Below are 27,254 nucleotides of genomic sequence, written 5' to 3' on the forward strand. Positions count from 1 at the left end.
CACACACACACACACACACACACACACACACACACACACACACACACAAAGCTTGCTTGTAATATTCCCAGTGTCAAAAGCCACATACAAACAATATGGACATATTCACCATACCTTTTTCACGAGATGAGGTTCTAGTCCGTTTTGCTTCACAGACTTGCATAAGGCAAACAAAGCCTGTTTTTCACAGACTGGGCTACAGTGCAAGACCACAGCTATCAGCATCAGTAGTACAGATTTTCTGTTATAGATCTCATCCAGAAGATCTGGGTTCTGAGAATCACATAACTTCAAAAAGAATCATAAGAAGAATGGCATAAATATCTTAAAATCATAAATCAACCAAGTCAGCTCAAATTCAAGCATTCTCTAACATTTAAGCAGCCTGCAAAGTTTAAATCCTATAATAATGAGCTAAGAGAAAAAGACTTGAGAAACAAGCTTTTGTATAGTTAAATAAAAAAGCTGTCATTTCTTAAGATCTAATGGAAACAATTACCAAAGGACAAAAGATTTTAACAAGGTGTTAAATGGTTTAAAGGGCAAACAGCAAATGAGAACAAGAAGTATCAAGAGTTCTTCCACCACAGCTGCTACTCCTATGAAGATTTTTATTACTAAGACATCTTTATAGTATCTTCTTTTTAAAGATTATCACCATCTATACTATAAAAAGAAACAAGAATGTCTTGAAAAAAGAATGGCATGCTTTCAGTTTAATGAGCAATTATTTTTTGAAAGTCCCCAACAGAGAACCATTTACATTTTTAAAATTTATTTTTATGTGTATGGGCGTTTTGCCTGCATATGTACAGTGCCTGCAGAGATCAGAAAAAGGCACGAGATCCCCAGGAACTGGAGTTACAGGCAGTTGTAAGCCGCCATGTGGGTGCTGCGAATCAAACCCTGGTCCTCTGGGAGAACACTCAGTCTCTTAACTAACAGCCATTTCTCCAGCCCCTATCTGTATTTTTTAACTAGTTATAATCATTCTACAGTCCAAATTTAGCTTACTCTTTGAATAGCAAGGCCAGAGACACATACCACCAGACACACAGCATTTTTTGGTGTGTTTTGGATTTGTCTTTTTTATTTTAAAGATTTCTTAAACTAAAAAAAAACAAAAACCTTTTTAAGTTTTCTAATATATCAAAATCTCCATTAAATTGGATTGTCCTCACAAAAACAGCATAGATAAGTTAAAGCAAAAGTAATTGCTATTATTGGACTTATTCTGACCTATAAATTTCATTCAGAAAAATTTTATTCAGTCCATACCGTTGACTTAGACCAGCTTTATAGTATAAACTACTAAATACAAACTCTCGACTCCCGTGTGCTATAGAAATATGACACAGTCAGACCACATGTGTGAGGACAGAGCAATACATGCTATCACAGTTACCAGTGCTCTGATTCCCGCCTCTGCTGTCATGTATGCATTGTTAAAAGATGTCTGCTGAAACTTCGAAGGAAGTGATTTCAAGCTTCTGGAGAAATCGCCTTGTCTCATATCCTGGAATAATCTTAAAAAAAAAAAAAAATCAATTTATTTTAAACCCTACAAATCAAAACAAAAGCATATTATGGAACAAAAGAAAACCCTTAATGAGGTAAGATACCAGGCCCTGGTTTGAAAGACTCCTTTAGCAGTTCAGACAGTATGCTAAATGTTAATCTATAAGTCAATGTCTCCTGAAAGAAAAGAAGATTTCAAACTACTGTTTGAAATTTCGAACTACTGTTCAGATTTGAACATTGAACTCGGGCTGTCGGAGAGACTCACTGTCCTCTTAACAAACGTGAATCGCATGAGTCCTCCGACTTCTCTGTCAATGTGCTCTAACATTAAATCAGCCCCACAGTGAGCATCTTACTGCTTTGATGTTCAGGTCACACAATAGTTTATGTGGAGAAAGGTTATCAGTGCCTCTTACATAGAATATCTACATATTTAAGGCAACTCTGCACTCTGCAATAAATTTTGTCCTTGATATTTCTTAGAAACCACATTTTTATAATTTGTTATTTTTATTTCTTTATTTTGCTAGCTTTTCTTTTTTTTTTTTTTTTTTTTTTTTGGTAGCTTTTCTTGAGACAGCCCAACATTAAATGTCTAACAAATCAGGGACCAAAAAGACCAATGAATCCAACTTACCAACCATTCTTGAATTTTTTGAAATGTAGGAGATTTTTCCCCATGCCACCACTATATTGAGTTATAACACTCAACTATAATCCCCTATAACCTGGGAGCTTTAACCTCAGTTCAGTAAGGATTTAAACTTCCACACAATCCCACTAGCAATCCTGACGATGCACTACTTTCTTACAAATGAGGAATGTGACTACACCTGGTTCATGGAAACATGACTGTCGCAGATGCAAATTGTGGACTCATTAGTTCTAACCCCATAGGCCAGTGGCCCTCAACCTTCCTAATGCTGTGACTCTTTCATACAGTTCCTCATGTTTATGATGACTTTCAACCATAAAATTATTTTCATTGCTACTCCATAACTGTAATTTTGCTATTGTTATGAACTGTAAATATTTGCTTTCTGATGGTCTTAGGCTACCCTCAAAGGCGTCGTGACCCACAGATTGAGAATCACTGAGATTCAGTATGTGACTTCTTGGACAGTCTCATTATGTTGACCTTCTTTTACTGGTCACTTAGGTCTGAACAATATGCAATTTGAGCTTTGATGTTTTTAAAGCAGCATATAACTTCTTTTCCAAAAACATTCATTTATTTCATCATCAGTGAACAACTGTAACAGCCAAATATTATCTTAGGTTAAAAAACAGCAATGATTATATCATCACTGTATGAAGTAAAGAAACTGCCACTTCATTGACTCACATAAAGCCATGTAATATCCAAATATTCTACACCTCCTTAGGTGGCAGAGGTGTAGACACATATCACTCAAATCAATGGATTATTAGCTCCATAGCAAGTTACCTCTCAAAGCCAGAGTTTTCACTTGTAAAATGCTATCTAAGCAAGAGAACTGTCAGACTAAACAAAGAACACAAATTCCAGGCACATCCTGGTACTGATTAAGTGTAAGTCACTGTTACATCACAGCTAGTGAGGGTGTCACACTGATGTTGGCAGCATTACAAGAGCTTCATGAAAACCTAACTCATTACCTGTTGATTGACCCTGCAGCCAACATCCGAACTTGATGATGATCATCAGCAAGAAATTGTGGAAAAGCTTCATTTACAGGAAAGTCTTGTCCCTTTACATTAAGAATCGCCCATTCGGAATATGGATCAGCCTATAGTAAAATAACAATTAAAAAATAAGTTAAATACAAAAAAACTAAGAGAAAAATTCATGATTAGCATACAGATATAGAGGTGGCTTTAACAATCCCAAAGAAGAACTTTCCAGTAACATGGAGTAACTCACCTCAAGCAGTGTTTGAAGACACTTTACTAATGCCATTCTTACAGAGAATACACATTTCTTTTCCTTTGTTAAATGCCTGAAATTAGGTAAGATTTTCAATGTAATAATTATTCAAATAAGAGCAAAGACAAAAAGAAAGTCAATAGATACTAACATTATCACAGGCTAGATCCAAAATTTCCATTTTAAATTAATTCTCATTATGCAGAAAATGCCAGTGTATTTACTGTCCCTAAAATTCAAGCTAAATTTAAAAAACTCATTTTGATGTAAATTATTTGTTTTGTATCTTGGAACTGACACATTTTGAACATGCATGCTATAGCAAACTAAAGATAAACAGAGTATCTTTTAAGTTTTCATCGTTATAGCACAAACTTAGAGAACCTAAGTTCCAAATTTTACTTATTAATAAAATATGATGAGGCATCTAAGTGACATGCATGTGATTTATCTATAACTATCCAATGTCACTGTCGGGTCAGCAAGATGACTTAATGGGTAAAGGCACCCACTGGACCTCAGTTCAATTCCTGGAGGAGAACACTGACTCCCACTAGCTGCTCTCTGACCTGCCCATGCGCAGCATGGCATGTGCTCATGACTTCCCAACACAACATAAATAAAAGGTTACAAAGCTGTTTAAAATGTTATTGTGAGACTATGAATGAAATTAACAGTGACAAAATCAACTGGTTCATTTGGATCAACAACAATTCAATTGGTTTTTAGGACTGTTGCACTTTTTTATGCAACGTCTATATCAAGTTATTATGTGATTCAAATTTACAGGGCCATATGCTAAACACTGTAGGAAATAAAGCCTTATAAAAAAACAGAGTAGCTTTTCAGGGAATGGAAGACATAGCTAGGGAAATGGCTCAAAAGAAAAAGTACTTGTCATTAAGTGTGAGAACCACAGTTTGGCTCTCCAGAACTCATGTAAAGTAAGGTGCAGTAGCATCCGCATGTGTAAATTCAAAATATCTACAGCGAGCCAGGAAGCAGCAGCAGAAGAAACTTGTAGACCTGCTAATTTGGTGTATGCAGCAGCAAACATTATACCTGTTTCAAACAGGTACAGACTGAGGACTGACACCCAACGTTGCTCTTTGCTACAGGAGCGACACATGTGTACCATGCTCATTCACAAGCATGCATATTAAAAAGAGGAAGACAGGGTTGGTGAGATGGCTCAGCAATTAAGAGCACTGACTGCTCTTCTGGATGTCCTGAGTTCAAATCCCAGCACATGATGGCTCACAACCATCTGTAATGAGATCAGATGTTCTCTTCTGGTGTGTCTGAAGACAGCTACAGTGCACTTACATATAATAAATAAATAAGTGATAAATAAATAATAAAAAAGAGGAAGACAGATTATGTATATTAGTGTTAAAAGATGAAAAATGTTACACATGATAACCAGGAAAATAAATCACTAATGTACAGAGTTTACAACTGCATCCAGAGGCATCGAAGTAACTAGAGAAAGAGACTTATTCCTACCAAAATGCTCCCATCACTGTCAGGAAGTGTCCTTGAGCAATCCGTGTGCTCTCCATGTCCACACTGCCCTGGCCTAGGTTTGTCACTATATGAAGGACATTGCTTAGAATTGTTTTACAGACATCTTGGTCACGTCGATGCAGAGAACACACAAGGCTGTGGTAGAAAAGGTCGAAGGTTATAAGCCTTCAAACACACTGTCAGTTTATAATTCAAAGTGAGCATAACATATGGCTTTCACTTCTTACGATAATGGTTGCAGAAGTTCAACAACATCTTCCATTGGCAACGAATGCTCTTTTCCAGGGAGATCCTTCAGAAGCACTAAGTACTAAGGTGGTTTAAAAAAGGAGAAAGAAAAAGAAAAAGCCAGTTTTACCCAGAAATCACTTACTTTTAAAAACATGTATAAACGAATTCAAACATGAACATAGCTGTACATTTCTAAACACAGCATATAATAAAAATACCTTTAAAGTCAATTACTAGATTTAAAACTCAGCATTAACAGACTTAACTCAAATGGTTAAAAAAATCCTGACCATATGCCATGGAGAACACATTCTGTCACCTCGGGGATATATCAATTACTTGGCTATGTAACTAAGGAGGAGAAACAATAACCTCAATTTCTGGAATTCAATAAATGAGCATTACATCACCACTGCAGTTAAAAGATAAAGAATCTGGTGGTGGCGCACGCCTTTAATCCCAGCACTCGGGAGGCAGAGGCAGGCGGATTTCTGAGTTCGAGGCCAGCCTGGTCTACAAAGTGAGTTCCAGGACAGCCAGGGTTATACAGAGAAACCCTGTCTCAAAAAAAACAAAACAAAACAACAACAAAAAAAACCAAAACAAAAGATAATGAATCTGAGACTATGCTATACCTCTCCAGTCCCAGAAAAATGCTTGCTATGGTAAGTTCAATGGTGAAAAACTACTGAACTCTGGGGAGCAAAGCTTAAAAGTAAACTATGCTAACCTACCAACTTGTCATGGCAAGTTTCTAATTATATGTTACTATATGCACAAAGAACTGTGTCATATGTGAACATTTATAATGGTAGTTATAACTAAGCAATCAATTTCTCAGAGATTTAAGAAATTTTCTAGTTATACCAAAAAATCCTAAGAGATATTTCTCATCTCTCTTTCTCGTATCATAAAGAATGTTAAAATTGGCCTGGAGAGATGGCTCAGTGGGTAAGAGCACTAACTGCTGAAGATCCAATTCCCACCAACCACATGGTGGCTCACAATCACCTGTAATGAGATCTGACGCCCTCTTCTGGTGTGTCTGAAGACAGCTACAGTGTATTTCCATATAATAAATCTTTGGGCCAGAGTGAGCGGAGTTGGAGCGAGCAGGGCCAGAGCAAGCAGAGGTCCTGAGTTCAATTCCCAGCAACCACAAGATGGCTCACAACCATCTGCACAGCTACAGTATACTCATAGACATAAAATAAATAAATAAATCTTGAAAAAAAGAATATTAAAATCCTCTTTAATGCCTAATATGTGAGTCATATGTAATGTTACTGAGAATGTAAAATGATTTTAAACATCAAAAAGCATATAATCCCTCCAATCGGTCAGGGGTAATAGTTTACTAGTGTTCATGAAAAAGGAAGCCAAGGGAATGCCTGTGCATGTTCAAGACAGCATGACAAGGATTCCATTACTTGGTTAGAAGCTCACCAGGTATGTCTGCTAGTTTACCAGAACCAAGGATATAACCTTGAACATACCCAGATGATGTTACACAGGCCAGGAGCTATTTCCAGCTGTTTACTGGGAATGAGGTAAGGCACTGTTCCATTGGATAAGAACTTAGTTTCATAGAACATTACTGCATGAACAAATGCATTGTTTGTTCGTGAAAAGGCAAAGTTTTCATTTTGTCTTATAAAGACAAACAAAGTGCTACAAATTTGTATAGAGGAACAAGAAATAAGCCATAAAGTTATGAATTGGAACTGAAGGTACGTATTAGCAGAGTTCAAAGGCCAAAATTCAGACCTCAAATTCTATGTTATAAATTATTTTTATGGTCAAGATCTATATTTTGCTGACTGTTACTTACACTCATAATCTCATCACTTGGAAGAAAGACTATTTATTTAGTACAGGCAAGCCTGGGCTACACAGGGAGAATCTATCTCAAAGAAGATGTCTCTTGTTCCACTCTATAATAATTGATAAAAATCACACCAAATAATATTTAAAATAATCCAAGTTTTAATGCTTCAGCATCTACTTCAATTCTTCTCAGAGCATGTCAAAAGAAAAACTGAGACGTCTAGGCACGATAATAGCATGGGCCTCTTACTCCGTGTACTCGGTGAGACTGCTTCAGCTAGGCCTGGGCAACACAAACATGCAGTAAATATTTTATGACTGGTCTCAGACTCAAGTCTTCAAAGTTACTGTTTCACGCTCACAAATCCAACATGGCAACACCAGACAAACCCAAAAGATTCCGACTCACCATATGTAGGTGGAGGGGTTTCGTAAGATCCAGTGTGCTAGAATCAAGCAGCAGTAACAATTTTCTTCTAATGTCAGCTCCTCTAAAAGACACAGTATGGCTCTGAGATGCAGTTACAGATAGGCATAAGAACCTGAGCATGTCTAAAAGAAGATGATCTTGTTTGGACAGGTAGTCGGCAGTTAAAGGACTCATGGCACCTAAAAATCAAAGGCACTTATTAACACTAGGAGAGGGACCCGGTAGACAGATGTAACCTCAAACATCTTTCCAGCTTTCCACAGTTCAAATAACCTCGTCTTCAGTTTCTTCTCAACTACTTTACATTTTAATTCTCCCATGAAGAATAAGAAACTAATGAATATGATTTTAAAATGAGTAGCTTAGAATGTGTAGTAAGGAGAACAGTGAGTGAATCTGGCTCAGCAAGTAAGAGGGCTTGCAGACGGCTGATACAACTGAATTAGAAACCCAGAACCCACAGTGCACAGTTGGAGAAGACTGACTCCTAGAACACTGTTCTCCAATCTCTATGTATGCACCCACATTAACACACAAGGACACAGAAAAGAACTGAAACCAGTATATATATTGAGTGCCTAGGCATGGTGGCATACACTCACAATCTCAAATCAAGGGAGCCAGAAGCAGATGGATCTTTCTGAGTTTATACATCAGCCCGGTCTACATAGTGAGTTCCAGGACAGGGCGACAGAGTAAAACTCTGTCTCTGGGGATGAGGAGAGGGGCAGGGGTTGTTAAAAGTCTTAAATGTATAGAAAAAGATCAATCCAAGTAGACTATACCTATGGAAAATGAAATTATCATTAAAGTTTTTCTCGGTGAGGCCCCTTACTGTGCCAAATTAATGTAAAACAGTAAAAGAAATTCAGAGCAGTGAATACTTATTTACCAACAGCATTCTGGTTCTCTCCATAATCATTTGCATCGCTCACAGTACTAGCGGGGTAAGCACTAAATAGATCAGTGGATGATGGACCCTCTGCCTCCATCAGACTTTCATCACCACTGCCACCATCATCATCTTTCACTGGATGTACTTCTCCATAATCCAATGGCTTTTTCATATAGGATGCCTTTAGAGAAGAGAAACAAAGATGTTTTCAACTTCTTTCAGAAGGACCTTAATTCACCACTTTGTAGGGAAGTGGATATATAAACTGGAATGTTTTGATAGTAGGATAATAACAAAACTTTAAAAATAATTTCTTCTATTAAAAAGCAGCATAGGCCAGCAAGATGGCTCATGGGATGAAGGTGCTTGCTGTCAGGGCTGATGACCTGAATTGAATCCCCGGAACACACATGTTAGGAAGAGAATAAACCCCAGCAACTGTTCTCTGACTTCCACACGTGCACTGTGACACATGCGCACACACAGGCGCACACAGATATAAAATAAATAAATGTAATAAAAATGAAGTCCAGCAGTCATTCTGTATTGTATTTACACATTCAAACACCACTATGTACCCCCCCATAGAACAATACCTTGCAACATTTAATAAAAATGTTAAAAGTTAGCACTAGAAATTGACAGAAGCATAGAAAAAAGTATCAATTATTAGGACTATTATGTAGGACAATAGCAATATCTTACATCTAAATCATATTCAAAAATCAAAATTAAAATTAAAGCTAGGCACAGAGGCATGTGCCTATATTCCTACCTCTCAGGATACTTGAAGCAAAGGAACCATTTGAGCCTAGAGTTCAAGGCCAGCCTGGGCAACACAACTAAGATCATATCTTAAAACAAGCAAACAAAAATGCTCCCTAAAATTCTCATATATTCCTTTGAAAAAGTGAGTCCCTCTCTCGAATTTCTCTTGCATCCTTCAAGTGTACAAATACAAGAAGACAAAGCCGAAATGCAGGCATCTCTGTGGCACAGCTCTTGGTTAGGAGGGGAAAGTGACTTGAAATGTTCAGTAAGAGGAATGGGTTTGACAGAGGTATGAGCCCTAAGCAGTCTGCCTGCGAGGCTTAGACAGGATAACGATTAAAGGCTCACCGCCAATCAGACAAAAGAAAAAATCAAGAGCAGGTAGATTTTTAAAAACTGTGTCATTTCTTTAGAGATATGCACGCACTATTCCCAAGGACTGTCAAACAGCACAGCAATATAAACCTCTTAAGAAGGACAGTAACAAGGAAAAGCTATTTGTCATGAAATAAAAAATGATGTTGCAGACTATTTTTTTACCCAGTGAACTACTAGAAGTGAACAATTAAATGTAAAAAAGCATATACAACGTAAGTCCAATGTCACAGAAAATGAAGCATAAATACTACAGTAAACACATGCCCCTAGAAGACAAGGTATCTCCCCTACTTTGGGATTTTTTTTTTTTTTTTTTTTTTAAGGAATAAAATTCCCTGGTATGAAGATGCACACCATTAATCCCAGCACCCAGGAGGAGGAGGAGGCAGAGGTAGACCTCTGTGAGTTCAGGGCCAGCCTGGTCTACACAGAAAGTTCTAGGCTAGCCAAGCTGTATACTGAGAACATGTCTTGGACAATAAATGCAATCTTTCAATTATTTAGTAGGAAACTAAAAGATAACTAAACTACTCTGCCAGATACTGATCTTAAGAAGAAATCAGGGCAGAGAGATGGCTCAGCAGTTAAGAGCACTGACTATTCTCTTTCAGAGGTCCTGAGTTCAATTCACAGCAACCTCATGGTGGCTCACAACCTTATGTAATGGGATTCTATGCCCTTCTCTGGTGTGTTGGTAGACAGCTACAGTGTACTCACATATGTAAAATAAATAAATCTTTAAGGAGAAGGAAAAGGAAAAGGAGGAGGAGGAGGAGGAGGAGGAGGAGGAGGAGGAGGAGAAGAAAGAAGAAGAAGAAGAAGAAGAAGAAGAAGAAGAAGAAGAAGAAGAAGAAGAAGAAGAAACAGTCAACAATCAAATACATATCCTCCTAAATGCAAAAGCTTACTAAAGGCTACAGTTATTTTTTAAAAATCCAATATGTTATATACCATGAGATGCTTATCTACTCATTAGGTATTTCAATAAAAATTTTCAATTTAGGATTGGCAATATAGGTCCATGGGTATCAATAGCTGGATCCGAAAAATGATAGACGAGCACCCACTCCCAGGAGTTGTCCTGACTTCTACATACATTGTAGTATACATGTACTGGCTTGCTTATGCTTGCTCATCTCTCCTCCTCTCTGACACATACATACATATATACTTACACACACACATACATACACACATATACTATATATGTGTGTGTGTAATTAATATATATGCATATATATATATATATATATATATATATATAAAATTTTACTGCATCTCAGTAGTAAAGAAATTTATTAGGAAAAAAAGGATTCATACTTACTAAACTTTTACAAATATCTGCAATGTCATTCATAAGCTTTGATGTTAATAATCGTAGGAATAAGCCAGAGGCAATCTTGTTTGGCGTATGCTGTAATTTGAAAACAGATACAAGCAGTAAAAAATAAAACAAATACATAGTTTTCATAGTACTATTTTCTCTACCCTGAATGAAATGTAGATAAGAGTTCAGAACTGAGGTCAAGTTATAAGTTAAGATACACCACCATCTTTCTTTTCTTTTCTTTTCTTTTTTTTTCTTTTCTTTTCTTTTTTAAAGAACAGGACTTAAGACCATTTCAAGAGGACAGTAAACTAGGAAGTAACCAGAACAGCAACTACAGCCTAACCACTTTTCTCAAGGAAATATAAACAAAGTAAGTATCTTTGTTTATGCATCATGGAAGAACTGATCCCAAACATAATAAGTAATTAACTGTGAAGTTTATTCTGTCCTTTCATGCCTTCTACACTTATATAAATACAGGAAAGATAACGGAAAAAAACAAACCATACGCTATGAAGACCAAGCTGCTTGCGTACCAGCTTCCTAATACTGTTCCAATTGCTGGTAACACTCTAGCACGGTTTAGTTACCCCAACAGGCAAAATCCAAAAAGGATGACAGGCAGAGGCACTTTTCCTACCAAATGTTACCTATGATATGGGTTAAAGGAAGTAACATTTGTTCTAGTGTCATTTATCTTTGTTGGCACTCTACAGAATAAGCTCCATCCTAGGATGGCATTATTTATCTTGTGGCACTCATCTCTTGAGGCATAGTTGTTATGGAAAAAAAAACATACTTCTTAATAATCAACAAATGAAAGTATACTCACAATAAAAGACTCATCTGTATGTGTGTGTTTATATATATATGTAATGATAAAAAAATCAAAGTTATGAAATCATGTCATGAGAAACCAGTATTCTCTGAATGTTCTTATTATTCAATTTAATTTTAGATCAGCATATAAACTTATAAATGGACCAAAAACTCAACACCACTAAATAATATGCCCCATGAATAGGCTATACTACTAAGAAGACACTCTTACCCTGGTATGTATACACAAGCAACTTGTACACAGATGTATCACATTTCTCAATGAACCAATTCTTGATTCTTCATTTGTTTTATTTTTAAACAGAGAGATACTTTCTCCTGCACATTGCATCAGAGACTATTTAGAATAGAAGAAAAAAAGAAGACAAATTCCAGTTGAAATAATGACTTCGCATTGCTATTTTGAAATATTTACAAACAGAATATGAAACTGGGACTTGGGCTGACACTAGCATTTAAGAAAGGCTGATGCTTGGGCTAAACCCTGACTCCTGTAGGCGTAGTTCTGATGCTACGATCCTGTTCCTCAATTGGTTCTTGATCTGTCAGTAAAGAAGCCATGGGCCAATTGCTGGACAGAAGGAAGAGGCGGGACCTCCGGGTCCCTGGTGGCAAGGGAAAAGACTCAAGGAGAGAAGAGACAAGAATTGGCCATGCTTCTGAGAAAAGTTACCAGCAATGTATGATCTCTAAATGGAGTGGCCACGCATGCCGCTCCAAACAGGTGGGTGGTCAGGGGAGATTAGCAGGAACTAGATGTAACTGAGTAACTAAAGTTTAGGGCAGGTGGGGGATGCGGAGGTTTTCCAGGCGGGAGATAGTAGCGCCCAGCAACTGTGTCAAAGGGCAAGTTGAACTGTATGTCCTCAGATTCAAGGGAAGCTGGGTGGGGGCTGGTAGCTCAGCCTGCTTCAAGAGTTTAGGCAGGGTAGCAAAAGCTACATGCAACAGACTACCAAGGGGAAAAAAGGGCACATTGTCATGCAGTAAGATTACAAGTGACAAACATCCGAAAAGAAAATGGCAAATCCAAGCTATGTGTGGCAATGAACCTGTAATTTTAGTGTTCAGAGAGAAAAGGACATTAAGTTCCTGGCCAGATTGAACTATAAAGTAAGACTTTGTCTCAGCAAAAATAACAACAACAAAAATCCCACCACAATCTTAACATTCTGTTTCCTTTGCAATCCCAACACTGATATACTAGTATTGAGAGATGAAGAAAGCTTTAAGCTAGGCAGTGGTGGCCCATGGCTTTGATTCCTCCACTGGGGAGGCAGAGGCAGGAGGATTTCTGTGAGTTTAAGCCAGCCTAGTCTACAGGGTGAGTTCCAAGTTCCAAGATAGTGAGGGTTACACAAAAAAAACCTGTCTCAAAAATTAATAAATACTGGAAATGAACAGTTTTAAGCTTAGAAACTACTTGAATAATATACCCAATCAAGAGTTCTTTATTATAGATTATCTTGGGGAAAAATTTTAAGAGCACAGATAAAAATCAATGTGTATAGCTAAGCATGATAGTACATACTTTAAACCCCAGAATTTAGGAGATCCAAGGCAGATATTCTGCAAATTCCAGGACAGTATTCTAATAAGGTTACATTGTGATATGAGATCATTTACCATATGAATTAATTACTGGCTTGTAATAATTTCATATTTTAAGGAAGGACACAGTATTTCTTTTAGACTGTAAAAGAAAAAAAGTTAATCTATACATATTGAGCATATCTTAAAATACAGAGAACAGAAATGTTTCAGAATTTGGAATTCTTATATACACATAACAACAAGGTATCTTTGGGCTATCCCAAATCTAAATATAAAACTCATTTGTTTCATCAACTCTGCATTGGTTATTTTTCTTTCAATGTGAGAACAGAGAACCTTAATTGAGAAACTGGTTGATAGACAAGCCTGTAGGGACATTTTCTTGATGATCATTGCTGTAGAAGGGTCCATTGTAGGCAGTGCCACCCATGGGCAGATCATGAGGTAGAAAACCAAAGTGAGCAAGCCTGGGGGAGCAAGCCAATATGCAGCATTCCTCCATGGCCTCTGCTTTCCGCCTCCAGGATGCTTCCCTGGCTGCCCTCTATGATGCACTATGATCCTGAAGGGTAAACCAATAAACCTTTCCTCCCCAGGATGCTTTTGATCATGGTCTTTATCACAGCACCAGAAAGTTAAAGACAGCATCTCATGCATGCCTGACAGTAACCCATGTCTACATTTTGACCATATGAGGGTAGATGTGGAAAATTTCACCTTTATGGTTGTGCTGTAACTAAAAATTTCCAACTCTAAAGTATTTCAGACTCCCTATTTTCAGATTAGGGACATTCAACTTTCAGAAAAATTTATTTCACATAATTTTTCCAGGAGCTCAGATTACTTAAATGCACCTAAAGCTTCATCAGAGTGAATTCTCCTACCTTGGCTTTCTGGAATAATTCTGACTTATGTGCTTCGTCTTCGGTTATTATGCCCATGTAACAATAGCAGCCAAGAACACCCACCAAAAGACTTGAACACCGGACAAGGGTTTCAGAACTTGTAATCTTAAAATAAATCATAAATTTAAAAAGACAGTATTAGATATAAATAAACCTATGGAATTTGGAATTACCTCTGGAAGAACAAGTTCCCGTAAATATGGAGAAATAAAAATTCAACAGAGTTAAAGCTGGGATACTCTAGGTCATGCTTTAAAAGTAGCTCAAAGATCACTGTGGAGATATGACAACCAATATGCTAAAAAAAAAAAAAAAAAAGCCTAAGTTACTCCTAAAAACAGGCATGAACACCCAGTGGTGGTGCACATATCTTTAATACCAGCATTTGGGAGGCAGAAGCCGGTGGTCTACAGAATAAGTTTCAGGATAGCTAAGGGTACAACAGAGAAACCATGTCTTGAAAAACCAACTAACCAACCAACCAACCAAATTAAATAAATAAATAAGCAAGCAAATAGACAAATCAATAACATGCCAAGAAAACTGAATCACTTTAGAGCAAAGCCTGCTCCAGCTGACCAAGCAGACCATCGGTAAGTGGCAGTGACAGAGCAACAGCCACAGTGGCCCCACTTGGTTTCTTGGGTCATTTTCTAGGGCTGCTCATTTCACTCCTTTGCGAGTTTATAAGTGTTTTTCAATTTTGTTATTTACATCACAGACCACTTTGTGGAAGATATAAAGGTTAATAAACTAGTATGCCCTTCAAGCAAATTATGCAAAGGCTGAGGTATATAAACAGATGAGGATCCATGGTATGAAGAAGATACTAATTAAGTGCCCTTAAAATTGAAATACTACATAGTATGAATTGTTGTTTGGTTCAAGACAGGGTTTCTCTGTGCATCTCTGGCGTCCTGGAACTAGCTTTTAGTCCAGATGGACCTTGAACTCAGAAATCTGCCTGCCTCTGCCTCCTGAGTGTTGGCATTAAAAGTATATGCCACTATGCCCAAAAACTATGAAACTAATATGTGAAAAATTACTGTGGCTGAGTGAACCTAAGGCGCAAGTTACAAATAATGCAACATGTGGCTCTCTAAATGCATGGAATAGGATAGATACACACCATCTAGGAAAGTGTGGGGTTTTTTTTGTTTTTTTCTTTGTTTTGATTTTTTCCAAGACAGGGTTTCTCTGTGTAGTCCTGGCTGTCCTGGAACTCACTCTGTAGACCAGGCTATCCTCGAACTCAGAAATCCACCTGCCTCTGCCTCCCAAATTCTGGGATTAAAGGTGTGCACCACCACACCCGGTTTGGAAAGTGTGTTTTGCGAGAGAGCAGCACACATGAATTTGTGATTTTACAAAGATAAATCATTTGACCTCTAATGACTGGGTATTTACTAGTCCATTTCATAGCTTTATAATCATTCCATTTGTTTCAAATGCAACAACTAGATTTCTCTTCTCCTATGACTAAAATTTTGTACTAATACGTTCATCCCATCATGAAGTTCTTAGACTCACACTAGCACTCCTTCTCCACGCTAATTTTTCCTACTTGTTGGGCTGTGCCACCATTTATTTACAACCAGGCCTCCCTCATCTTTTGTGCCTTTCACACTCCCATTTTTCCTTCCTAACAACCCATAAAAGCTCAAGAATACACCTCAATTCATTTTAAGAAATCTCACCTCAGAAGAGTAATTACTTAAAAGCTGTCCTGATAATCCCAGAAGATAGCGATCCAATGATTCCTTGAGATGTTGCTGGACAGAGAAGCCAACACTAGATTGAAATTTTTCTACGACGTTCTCTTTGACAGTAGTTAAAAAATCCATCTTGTCAAAAGTAGTCTGAAGAAACAGTTCTTCTACTTCTGAAAATGAATGCTCTTTATCTTCGCAATGTTGTTCACTTCAGGAGTAAGATTAAGGATTAATAACCATGATCCAATATTTTTTTCAACTTACGACACATTACAAATAAAATCATCAAGAAAGCATTTACACCAATCATAGACTGCTGATAAGATTTTTGAGTTATTCTGTCAAATGCTTCTTTTCTTTGGGCTTTTATGGCAAATTGAATTGAGATTGGATGATTTCATTATTGGTAGCAAATTTTACTCACAAAAATATAGAAGTTACAGTTCCAAATACAAATTCAGAGATATATTTAGACACTAATACTAGATAACTGAATGTAATATCTACCTTCTTCTCACCTGATTTCCAAAATTAGTGATTTTTCTTTAATTTTAAAGAAGTGAGAGACTGGATATCTTCATATCATTGATCTATTTTCAGTCACAGTGCTAAATGTGTCAATCAATTGAGTCAATCAACTAAAAATGAGATTTTAAATATTTTCACATTATAATTATAAGCTTTGCTTTTCAGTATTGCTTCTAGTTACACTGTTCAGGAGGGTCTCCAACTTATGATTTCAAAATTCTCTTCCTCAGCTTCCCAGTGTTTAAACCACAAAACATCATTATATCCAACTCTCATTAGCTTATCTTTTGTTCTATCATCAATTTAGCTAGTTAGATGGAGTGAGTGACTGTGTGCACACATGCCAGATGCACTTGTCAAACTTGTCAAGAGTCAGTTCTTCCTTCCAGCCTGTGAGTCTCAGGTCCCAGGGACTGAACTCAGGTTGTCAGGTTTGAAAAATGCCTTTACCTACTAATCAATCTCACTGGCACTTTTTAAAACCTTAATACATTTTACTCAACATACAAACAATGGGTCCTTACTAAAAACTCAATTCACATAAATTTTATGATCTTAATTTTGCATAACTGTTCAGCTTTTCTTCTCTTAACACTCGCTAGACATGTTACATCTAAAGTAATAGAATATAAATTATAATCACCAATAAAAAACTTCTTTCTGCTTAGATGTTGTGATATTTTTTCAATCAGACCAATTTATATGATAATAAATAATAAGATGAACGCCTACAATGATAGAATTATCTTCCTAATTAATACTACATCTCAAAACATCACATTTTTCTTATATAACATACCATTCTGGCACACTTTGAAAAAACTTCATTGCAGCTTTTGAGTTTTTCATAGTGAGACTTACAAGAATTTTTTCCAGTACAAGATGAGGAAAATTACTAAAAAGAAAACAAAAAACTTTACTTAAAAGATCATATACCATTTAAAAAAGCTTTAATATGCATGTATACATAACTACCAATTATGATCCTTAAAATTCAGATCCCACACTAAAAACGCTTTCAACTGTCCTGAACCACTAGTATTGAACGTTTATTAAAGAGGTTAGAGCAATGTACTATGGTTTCTAAAACTGCTGGTTATACATAATTTTAAAAGCAGGATTTCTTTTTTCAGATTGTTTGTTTATTGTTATGTTATGTGAATTTCCCTGCATCAATCTCTATGCTTCTTGTGTACCTGATGCACAAAATGGCCAAAAGAAGGCATCAAGATACTTTGAAACTGGAGTTATAGACACATAAATTGGAGTAGATGCTCACAGATGTGGGCTTCCATGTAGGTGCTAAGAATTGAACTCTGATCCTCTGGAAGAGCAGCCAAGTGCTTGTTCTTGTTTAAGCCATCTTTCCGGCACCCTCTGCCCTAATAGTATTTCTGAAATAAAAGATTAGGAACTAAAGGTAAAACACTATGCTCTACCCTCCAGGGGAATAGTAACCTGGGTTAATCCTAGGGCATAAGCCCTACCTAGTACCATTCATGTATCAAATTTCTCCCAGAAGATATCCATTATGATTAAGGAATAGGATAAGATATAGAATGAAGGGGGCAGACCTGAAGCTAAAGTCCTGTTCCCCAATTGGTTCTTGATCTGTCAGTGAAGAAAGCTGGGGGCCAATTGCTGAGTGGAAGGTACAGGCTGGAATTCCAGGTGCCAGGAGGAAAAGGCAGACACAAGGAAGGAGAAGAGGAGCTTTTGCTATGCTTGGGAGGGAGAAGAAGCCAGTAACCATGTGAGGTTTCAGGAGGAGCTGGGGCCTGTGGTCAGTACTACAGGTGGGTGGCCAGGGGCTATGTGGGACCAGCCACTGAAGTTTAGGGCGGGTGGGAGGAGTAGAGATAAAAATATTATTAAAGACATGCTTTTCCAGGCAGGAGGTAGCAGTGCCCAGCAGTTGTGTCTTAAGGCAAGTTGAAAAGGAAAAAAACTATGTGTGTGTCTTTTGTCCAAGGATTCAAAGGAAATGGGTAGGGCCTGATAGCGAAGCCCACCTCCTGGAGCAAAGGTGGGTAGAGCAAATGGGAAGCCAGGGGGGGCTGTTAGCCTGCTGGTCCTGGAGCAAAGGCGGATAGAGCGTAAAATTACAGTAGAATGTCACAAAGAAACACTACAGACCAGGTGTGGTAGCATACGCCTTTAATCCTAGCACTCAGGAGGCAGAGGCAGGGGAATCCCTGTAAGAGGCTAGCTTAGTCTTGGTCTATATAGGGAGTTCCAAGTCAGACCAGAGTTACATGGTGAGACCATGTAACAAACAAAACAAACAAAACAACAGGCAAAAGAAAAGGAAAAAAAAAACAAAAACAAAAAAACAGATGCTAAATTTAATGGGAGAAAGACATTTTAGTGTCCTGCAATGGAGTAGGTAATCATGATAATTCAGTGTTTTTTTTTTCTTTTAAAAGAAGCAATGGTTTTCAGTGTTTTCCTCAGAAGTAGATTATAACTACTTAAGAAGATATTAACTGTGGTTTAAATATTTTACAATGCATGTGTATCAAATATTAGATGGCATATCACAAACATGAATACTTTTTATAAATGTTAAATTATTAAGAAACAATTATGTAAGCCGGGTGTGGTGGCGCACACCTTTAATCCCAGCACTCGGGAGGCAGAGGCAGGCGGATTTCTGAGTTCGAGGCCAGCCTGGTCTACAAAGTGAGTTCCAGTACAGCCAGGGCTATACAGAGAAACCCTGTCTCGAAAAAAACCAAAAAAAAAAAAAAAAAGAAAAGAAAAGAAACAATTATGTGTCTATCCTTCATGAAAATCTCCCATATCCTACAGTGAGGATTAACCTTGTTATTTCAGAAATGATCCAGCGCAAATATACAGATGTTTTGCAATATTTTAGAGATAACTCCAGGAAATTCTGCACTATGAGCATAAAATAAAGCTATCTGATATCAAATACGTAGAGCCTTATAAAATTAAACAAGCACACACGCAGAGTCAGAAGAAAACAAGAGTGCAGGAGTATGCCAATAAAGCAGAATTACCTTTGAAGAATTGGAGGCAGCTCTGTGCTGTCTTCTAAGTCATCCTCTAACTGGTAGAATAAGAGCCACCTCATTATTGACTCCTTTACAGAAAAACTTCTATTTGCTTCACACACACTTTGTTCTGTTCCCATTTTTATTGCATCTGGAACTACACAGACGCTAAGTGCCAAAGTCAAGCAGCATACTGAAGGACTATAAGGAAACACAAGGAGACTGTCAGTAGCAAGCTCTCTGACGGGCAGATGCCTTACCTCTGCTGCTTGCCACTCACTATGCCTGTCATACTCAGGGCAATATGAGGAACATTTTGTAAACAAAGCTGGGAAAGAAAGATTACATTTCAGAAAACTCTTCTGATGTAAAATTTTTGTCCTGGGGGCTAGAGATGGCTCAGAGGTCAAGAGCACTGCCTGCTCTTTCAGAAGTCTTGAGTTCACTTCCCAGCAATCACATTGTAGCTCATAATCATATATTTTGGGATCTGATGCACTCTTCTGGCATGCAGATATACATACAGATAGAGCACGCATACATATAAATATTTTAAAAATTGTACAATAAAAATTCACAGAGCTAAAAGAATGTTTATGAATAGAATAATTATAAATTATAGTTAATAATTAAAACTTTATATCCAATACAGAAAACTGGTCTTAAAAATAAAAAGGTAGGATATGGCTCACATCTTTAAACCTAGCATCTAGGAAGCACAAACAGCAGATCTCTTAAGTGTGAGGTCAGCCAATTATAGAAGTTAGCCAAGGCTACACAGTAAGACCCTAACTCAAAAATACGAAAAATAAAAAAATTAAAATTGTCCTTCACAAAAACTCTCAGTATTATCAATTAATTTGGGCCAACAAAACACAAAACAGATTTATTATATCTTTTGCTGAAGTAACAAACTACAAAAATAATCAGGGATACATTTGTGTGTTTATGTAAGATCAAATATAATACAACCTACCTTGAAGGTTTACAGGCTGAGCCAGTAAATAACTTCCAGAACTCTCTGTCAAGTTCAACTAAACTACCTTGAATAATTGCCTCAAGTAAACCAAAGTTTTCAGTTTGTGTTTGTCCAGAACTTATACCACGAAAGGTAATAGACCAAATTTTAATCCATAGTTTCAATAAATCTGACTTTTGAGAGCTTTCTAGGTTTGATTTCTTGCCTTGACATAAAGCAACTTCCTTAAGGCATCGTAACACATATGGGATGCGTTCTCCACGCCGCTGTTGAGGCAGAAGCTGGTACAGTATCAGTATTAATGGAGAGAGCTCACAGTTAGGTAAACTGGAAGGATATTTTGATATTAATCGGGTTGTAATCTGTAGCCTGAAAGGAAAACAGAAAAAGATTACTGTGAATTTTTTTCAATCTTTAACTAACAACATAAAAGAAAACAAAGATGCAAATACTATACCTTTCTATATCCTAATTACAGTATCATCTTCACTCTTTTCAATAGTGTTTTCAAGTAAATTAACTTCTGATACTGACTAGGCCCTGCTGCCAATTACAGAAGGAAGACTCACACGATCTGGCTAGCTATGTCTTTACATAAAAATCTCAAAAACAACTCATTTTCTGATCTTTTGGTACCAAAAATACTTCATATTAGAAAAATATAACCTAAACACTTGTCTTTGACACCAATTTAGCATTCAACACAATGTTCTGTGAATATTCCAGAATAATACTTCTCAACCTGTGGGTCACAAGCCCTTTGGGAGTCGAACAACCCTTTCATGGGGGTTGCATATCAGATGTCCTGCATTTCAGATATTTACATTGTGATTAATAACAATCATAACATTACAGTTATAAAGTATCAACAAAAATAATTTTCTGTTGGGAGTCACCGCAACATGAGAACTATATTAAAGATTTGCATTGGGAACATTAAGAAAACCAGGGATCCTACGTTATTCGTTGCATCATGTCTAAGTGTGGCAATAAAAGCCATTCAGTAATTCTGTTTGTGTTTTGTTGTTGTTGTTTTATGAGGCAGGGTTTCTCTGTGTAGCCCTGGCTGGCCTTGAACTCAGAGACCCACCTGCCTATGCCTCTTTAATGCTGGGGTTGAAGGCCAGAACCACCTCTACCCAGCTAGTAATTCTTGATTAAACAGACAGATTAAGAATCTAAAGCCATAGAAGATTTAAATAATCTGAAGAGATAATCAGAAAACAAAAGTCAATGATATTTCTGTTGTATGTAGACCTGACCCTAAGGATCATCAGAGAGGCTTCATCCAGCATCTGACAGAAGCAGATGCAGGGACCCACAGACCCCAGTAGAATAATAGGGGCTCAGAGACTGAAGCAATATTTATGGAGCTAGGGTCCCCTGCATACATTTTATGATTGTGTAACTTAGTGCTCTTGTGGAACTCCTAATAGTAGGAGTGGGGTTCTTTCTGACTGTTTTCTGGGAGGCCTGCACTTTTCTAAAGGGAAATGGAGGAGTGGATCTGGGGGGGATGGGAGGGAGGAGGAACTGAGAAGAGTGGAGATAGGGGAAACTCCAGTCAGAATGTACTACACCAGAGAAGAATAAATTGAAACAAATAAATCTTAAGTAGAACTGTCAACTACATAAAATAATGTAAACTTAAGCAATAAGTTACAAAATCTATATAGCTTTTCTTCACAACTCAATTACGTATAAGTATTCCAGCAACAAGGGGAAAAATATCCTCCCTCCCTCCCCCTCCTAAAATCTGTTAAGTCTCTAAGTATCTTGAGGCATGCATAGTTAACATTTCTAGAGTTGATCCCTTTCAGCAAAGAAACCTGGCCTGACTAGATACAGTCTGATGATCCTAATCTGTCATTATAGAATAGTGCACATTTAAATATAAATGAAAATAAGAGTTGGGAAAAAGGAAAACACAAAACAGTGTCTACATGTCTAAAAGGATAGCCTCGTCTAGCACAGCAGATGAGCCTTTTAGGGGTTATCTCTACGCTACAGCAATCACACTCCACTCTGCCACTAACAGCTGGTCTGGGAGTGGGCAAGTAACAGCTCTCGTCAATGAAGGCTTTCTGGGGGAAAATGGTTTAGATGACACCAAACGTGAAAATACAACATTTTACCAAGGCACAAGATCAAAATCATTCTGTGATTTCTGAAGATAATCTTTTATCACTTCCCAGCCTATGTCTATTTTCCTTCTTTTGCAAGGTTTACTGTAATCAGTGGATTCCCTTTGTGTCGCATAAGACTGAGAAATCTCCACAGATCTGGTATCTGCATCAAAAAGCTGCAAAATAAAAAACACATTTTTATTGCTACAATTTTTTAAATTAATCATTAGGGAACAAAATACTTCTCAACTGAAAATATATAATTATTAAATGATAAAAATATCTAAAGACATTAAGAGATAAGTATTTTTACATAACAGCAATGACATTTTTAGCAAGTATTTATAAGAAGGGTACTACATTTATTTTCTGGGGACACTTACCAAAACTGCAAATAGTGTATTTTCAACAGGATTAAAATTTAAGTTTATATTTAATTACATGAGATTACATAAAAATTAAATTTATATTAACATTTAAGAGAGCAAAATAAGTACCAGTATGTCAATCAAATCTGTGAAGAATAAAATACTCATTTATAGTGCCTAGTGGAACACTATGTAAATGAAGCCAGGCACAAAAATCCACATACATATGATTCTATTTCTATGAAATGTCTCAAACAGACAAATCATTCAAAGATTAGTGGCTAAGAGAAACAAATAAAGATAACTGAAAACTAGGAGGTCTAAAGTTCCTACAGGAGATGACAGAAGGCTTTGGATAAGTTTTGGTGATGGTTTCAGAACAAACCAATGATAATAATTATTGTAAATATTATCAGCAAATTTTATGCTACATGAATACTATTTTTTTTTTTTCTGAGACAGGTTTTCCTTGTGTATCCTTGGCTGTCCTGAACTAGCTCTGTAGACCAGGCTGATCTTGAACTCACACAGATCTGCCTGTCTCTGCTTCCCGAGTACTGGGATTAAAGGCATTTTTCAACCACTGCCCAGTTGATTTTTTAAAAAATTAGGCTAGGATGCATTCACCTTGCCTGGAGGTGATTGTCATTACTAGCTCTAGACACATGTTCAAAAGTCATCCTTCAATTAAAACAGTTAGTTTCAAATACACATAATTGAAAATAACTGTTAGGTATACAGAGTAATTTTATAGGCTTGTCATAATGCAAATATAAACATCCAGCAGAAAGAAAGTTAATAGGAAATTTCAAATGTGACAACAGCTACTATACCTGGTAACAGATATCTGCCATCAGGTCAATCAGATTTTCCTTGACAGCAATATTACGAGATCCTGAAGAATATTTCCCTCTACTTCCTATATGACTTATCTCATTCACTAGCAGGTCATATAAGTTGTACAAGATACTTTTCCATTTCATGGACTCATAAGCACCTGTAACCCAGAAATACATTATATTTATATTCGAATGCCATCGGCACTGCCAGCTCTCAGAATGACTCACCTTCCTAGGCACTTCAACATTGTGCCCAGTCCGAGGTCTACTCAGTACTAATGTCCCTTTGGGCAATATCATTGAAGACTCACTTCCAGATGGTTTTCACTTCATAGTCAGGTAACTGTGGATGTTATAAATGTCCTCACATTCTCATCTAAAACTTTCCCTTTTCTAATGTATGATGTGTCTTAAGAAAGATAATATGCCCTTCTTCCACATGGGGACCAGCTTCTGTATAATTTTTATTATTACTCCTTTTATTTGTTTTAGTGAATGAATTTTTTAATTGGATATTTTCTTTATTTACATTTCAAATGTTCTCCCGTTTCCAGGTTCCCCCCTCCCGGAAACCCCTATCCCACCCTCCCTCCTCCTCCTTGCTCCTTCTACTAGTACATTTACGATGTTCTCCATTTACAGTGGCTATCTCACCATGCAAGTCACATTTCAGTAAATTTATGCCCCTCTTAAAATGCTGAACTAGAGTCTGCAGAGTCTGGTAAATATAATCCTCATGGAAAACTACAGGGTTATTAACTCTCACAAACAAGGTAACATAAAAATATACTATTGAAGGCTAAACTATGTGAATTATTCTGACAGTCTCATAACCCTGTCAAATTTTCAATTAATCATAAATATGCAGTTAACTAACAAATTACACCACCTTTTAACCGGCCTCATCTTTATCCTGGTTAGAGTAAGATGAAAGACAAAAACTGAGAAGTCACAATTCTTTTGACTTATAGTAGTTTCATGAACCTAAATGTATACACTCGAAGAACTGATACATATCCCTACTGAAAAAAAAAAGTGGTACAACAGTTATTCTCCACTCTTGCTGATGTTATTTAATGTGTCAGACCATCTCAACAAAGTCACTATTACCCAAGTCTAAAGGCGAGTACAAGCCCAAAGACAAGCCACGAGAGAGTTCATTGAGGTCAACTCAATCCAGTTTTGATTTTGCTTTGGTTTTCTAGACAGGGTTAATCTGTATAGCCCTGGCTGTCCTGGAACTCATTTTACAGACCAGGCTGGCCTCGGACTCAGAAGTCCGCCTGTCTCTGCCTCCTAAATGCTGAGATTAAAGGCATGCACCAACACTACCTCGTTCAATACACTTCTTAAAGAATGAAGAATAATATTCTTCCTTTAAAAAAGGGGGAGGGGGATGCAAAACAATCAGGGAGCACAAGAGATCCACCACCAGTGCTTTACTGTTGTTTATTCTGCTCCCAGGAAATGAGCCTTGTGTAACAGCGAGGCACAGGTGTGGCCAGTACCTCACGTCTTTACATAAGCACATAACCCTCTTGGAAACTCACTATCTTAGCTGTTTTTTCTTTCTATTGAAATAAAAAGCAACATGTAGATAAACAAGCTCCTGCTTTCTGTAAATACCTTGCTCTACAGCCTAGGAAGTGGTGGTGGATGAGTGGCTGTTGGAGGAAATGCCACTTGTTTTCATAAAGGCAAGTCAGAACTTACTGCCACTGGTTCAGACCCAAGAGAATGCATGAAACCAGTCTCAGGACTAATCACACTCCTAACCAGACCCACTTCATTCCTCTACAGAACACTGATGCCACACTCAGACAGCTTCTATTTTAATGAAACATATTCAAATCAGGAAAAATTCCCTTTATACCTTTTTCAGGAGTTTTGGCTCCTTGTGGATGATGGATATAAATTTGCAGTTGAATCAGTTCAATAATTACTTCTTTTAAAGAATCATTAAGTCTATGTTGAGTCCAAATATATAGTAAGGTAGGAAGAATTTCATCTCCTACTTCACACACCCGTTTTCGGAAGTTGACAGCTAGGGTCTTGAGGAAAATGTTAAGGGCTGCTAAGATGTGACTTAAGCCAGGAGAGCTCTTTTCTTGTCTGCAACAGAAGATAAAGTCAACTGGGTATAACAGGCACATTTGAAAAGAATAAAATCTAATATTCAAATAGAATCGTAACCTGGGTTCAAATCTCTCCAGAAAAAAAACCCAAAAAAACCAACAAAACATTTCTAACCATTAAAAAAAGAAAAAACACTGATCTCACTTGGGGTTAAGAAATTTTTCCTGCCGGGCGGTGGTGGCGCATGCCTTTAATCCCAGATCTCGGGAGGCAGAGGCAGGCAGATTTTTTTTTTTTTTTTTTTTTTTTTTTGGTTTTTCGAGACAGGGTTTCTCTGTATAGCTCTGGCTGTCCTGGAACTCACTTGGTAGACCAGGCTGGCCTCGAACTCAGAAATCCTCCTGCCTCTGCCTCCCGAGTGCTGGGATTAAAGGCCTGCGCCACCAGGCCCGGCGGCAGATTTCTGAGTTTGAGGCCAGTCTGGTCAACAGGACAGCCAGGGCTATACAGAGAAACCCTGTCTCGAAAAACCAAAAAAAAAAAAAAAAAAGAAATTTTTCCTGTTAAATCTCTTTGCTACTAAACCAGTGTCTAAAAAATAGACACAATTTATTTATATACCTACAGTTATACATGTTTTAACACAAACTGAATTTTGCCTTACAGATGTGTACCAATGCTTCCAAAATATTTTACTACTTTGTTCTTTTATTTATTATTAAATAAGCACACTGCAGCTGTCTTCAGACATACCAAAGAGGGCATCAGATCCCATTACAGATGGTTGTGAGCCACCATGTGGTTGGTGGGAATTGAACTGAGGACCTCTGGAAGATCAGTCAGTGTACTTAACCTCTGAGCCATGTCTCCAGGCCCAGTATTTTGTTCTCGATATACTACATCTATCTTTAAAATAGAAAGAATATTACTTAGGCAACATCCAACTTTCCTTGTTATCAGATTGTTCTCGATATACTACATCTATCTTTAAAATAGAAAGAATATTACTTAGGCAACATCCAACTTTCCTTGTTATCAGATGAGAAAGGTCACAGGGCTCACACTTAAAGAGGTTATTTAGTGGTCACACATTAAGAACATTTGGTTCTAAATGATCCTTCAAGAAACTTCTGGTTCTATTATGAGTCAATGGTTCCCTTTGAAAGACAGTATTTTACACTCCCACCAATGCAGTGAGAAGTCTTGTCTCCAGAATGGTAAAAGCATTTGCTGTTTACTTCTAGCAACACAACTCTTTTAACTACAGTACCACTTACCTCACTGTGATTTTTCTTGCATGTCTTTGATAGCTAATGAAGCTGAATGTGTTTGTAAATTAATTGATTGCATATTTATTTTTCTTTTCTCATTTATTTTTTCATGATGCAGACCAAGATGATAATAAACTCAGAATCATCCTATGCAGAGCCGCCAGAGTACTAGAGTTACAGTACATCCAGTACTGGAGTTACAGAAGTATATCTCTACCCTTTG

General features: G+C 37.2%; 1 protein-coding gene across 1 annotated transcript in view; it reads right to left on the bottom strand.

The window, feature by feature from the left end:
* The window catches only part of Atm (ATM serine/threonine kinase), a 100,557-nt gene that overhangs the window by 58,528 nt on the left and 14,775 nt on the right, over positions 1 to 27,254 (bottom strand). The window contains exons 7-24 of the mRNA XM_021206460.2: positions 25,558 to 25,796; positions 23,679 to 23,842; positions 22,487 to 22,653; positions 20,349 to 20,720; positions 19,379 to 19,573; positions 17,155 to 17,250; positions 15,813 to 16,035; positions 14,095 to 14,220; positions 11,868 to 11,993; positions 10,811 to 10,900; positions 8,335 to 8,518; positions 7,422 to 7,621; positions 5,182 to 5,264; positions 4,934 to 5,089; positions 3,425 to 3,500; positions 3,160 to 3,290; positions 1,406 to 1,526; positions 115 to 288 (exon numbers count right to left, since the gene is read on the bottom strand). Of these exons, the coding sequence (XP_021062119.1) occupies positions 115 to 288; positions 1,406 to 1,526; positions 3,160 to 3,290; positions 3,425 to 3,500; positions 4,934 to 5,089; positions 5,182 to 5,264; positions 7,422 to 7,621; positions 8,335 to 8,518; positions 10,811 to 10,900; positions 11,868 to 11,993; positions 14,095 to 14,220; positions 15,813 to 16,035; positions 17,155 to 17,250; positions 19,379 to 19,573; positions 20,349 to 20,720; positions 22,487 to 22,653; positions 23,679 to 23,842; positions 25,558 to 25,796 (2,923 nt within the window). The remainder of the gene's footprint in view (positions 1 to 114; positions 289 to 1,405; positions 1,527 to 3,159; positions 3,291 to 3,424; positions 3,501 to 4,933; positions 5,090 to 5,181; positions 5,265 to 7,421; positions 7,622 to 8,334; positions 8,519 to 10,810; positions 10,901 to 11,867; positions 11,994 to 14,094; positions 14,221 to 15,812; positions 16,036 to 17,154; positions 17,251 to 19,378; positions 19,574 to 20,348; positions 20,721 to 22,486; positions 22,654 to 23,678; positions 23,843 to 25,557; positions 25,797 to 27,254) is intronic.

Source organism: Mus pahari, chromosome 10 (genome assembly GCF_900095145.1).
Source record: "Mus pahari chromosome 10, PAHARI_EIJ_v1.1, whole genome shotgun sequence".
Taxonomy (NCBI): domain Eukaryota; kingdom Metazoa; phylum Chordata; class Mammalia; order Rodentia; family Muridae; genus Mus; species Mus pahari.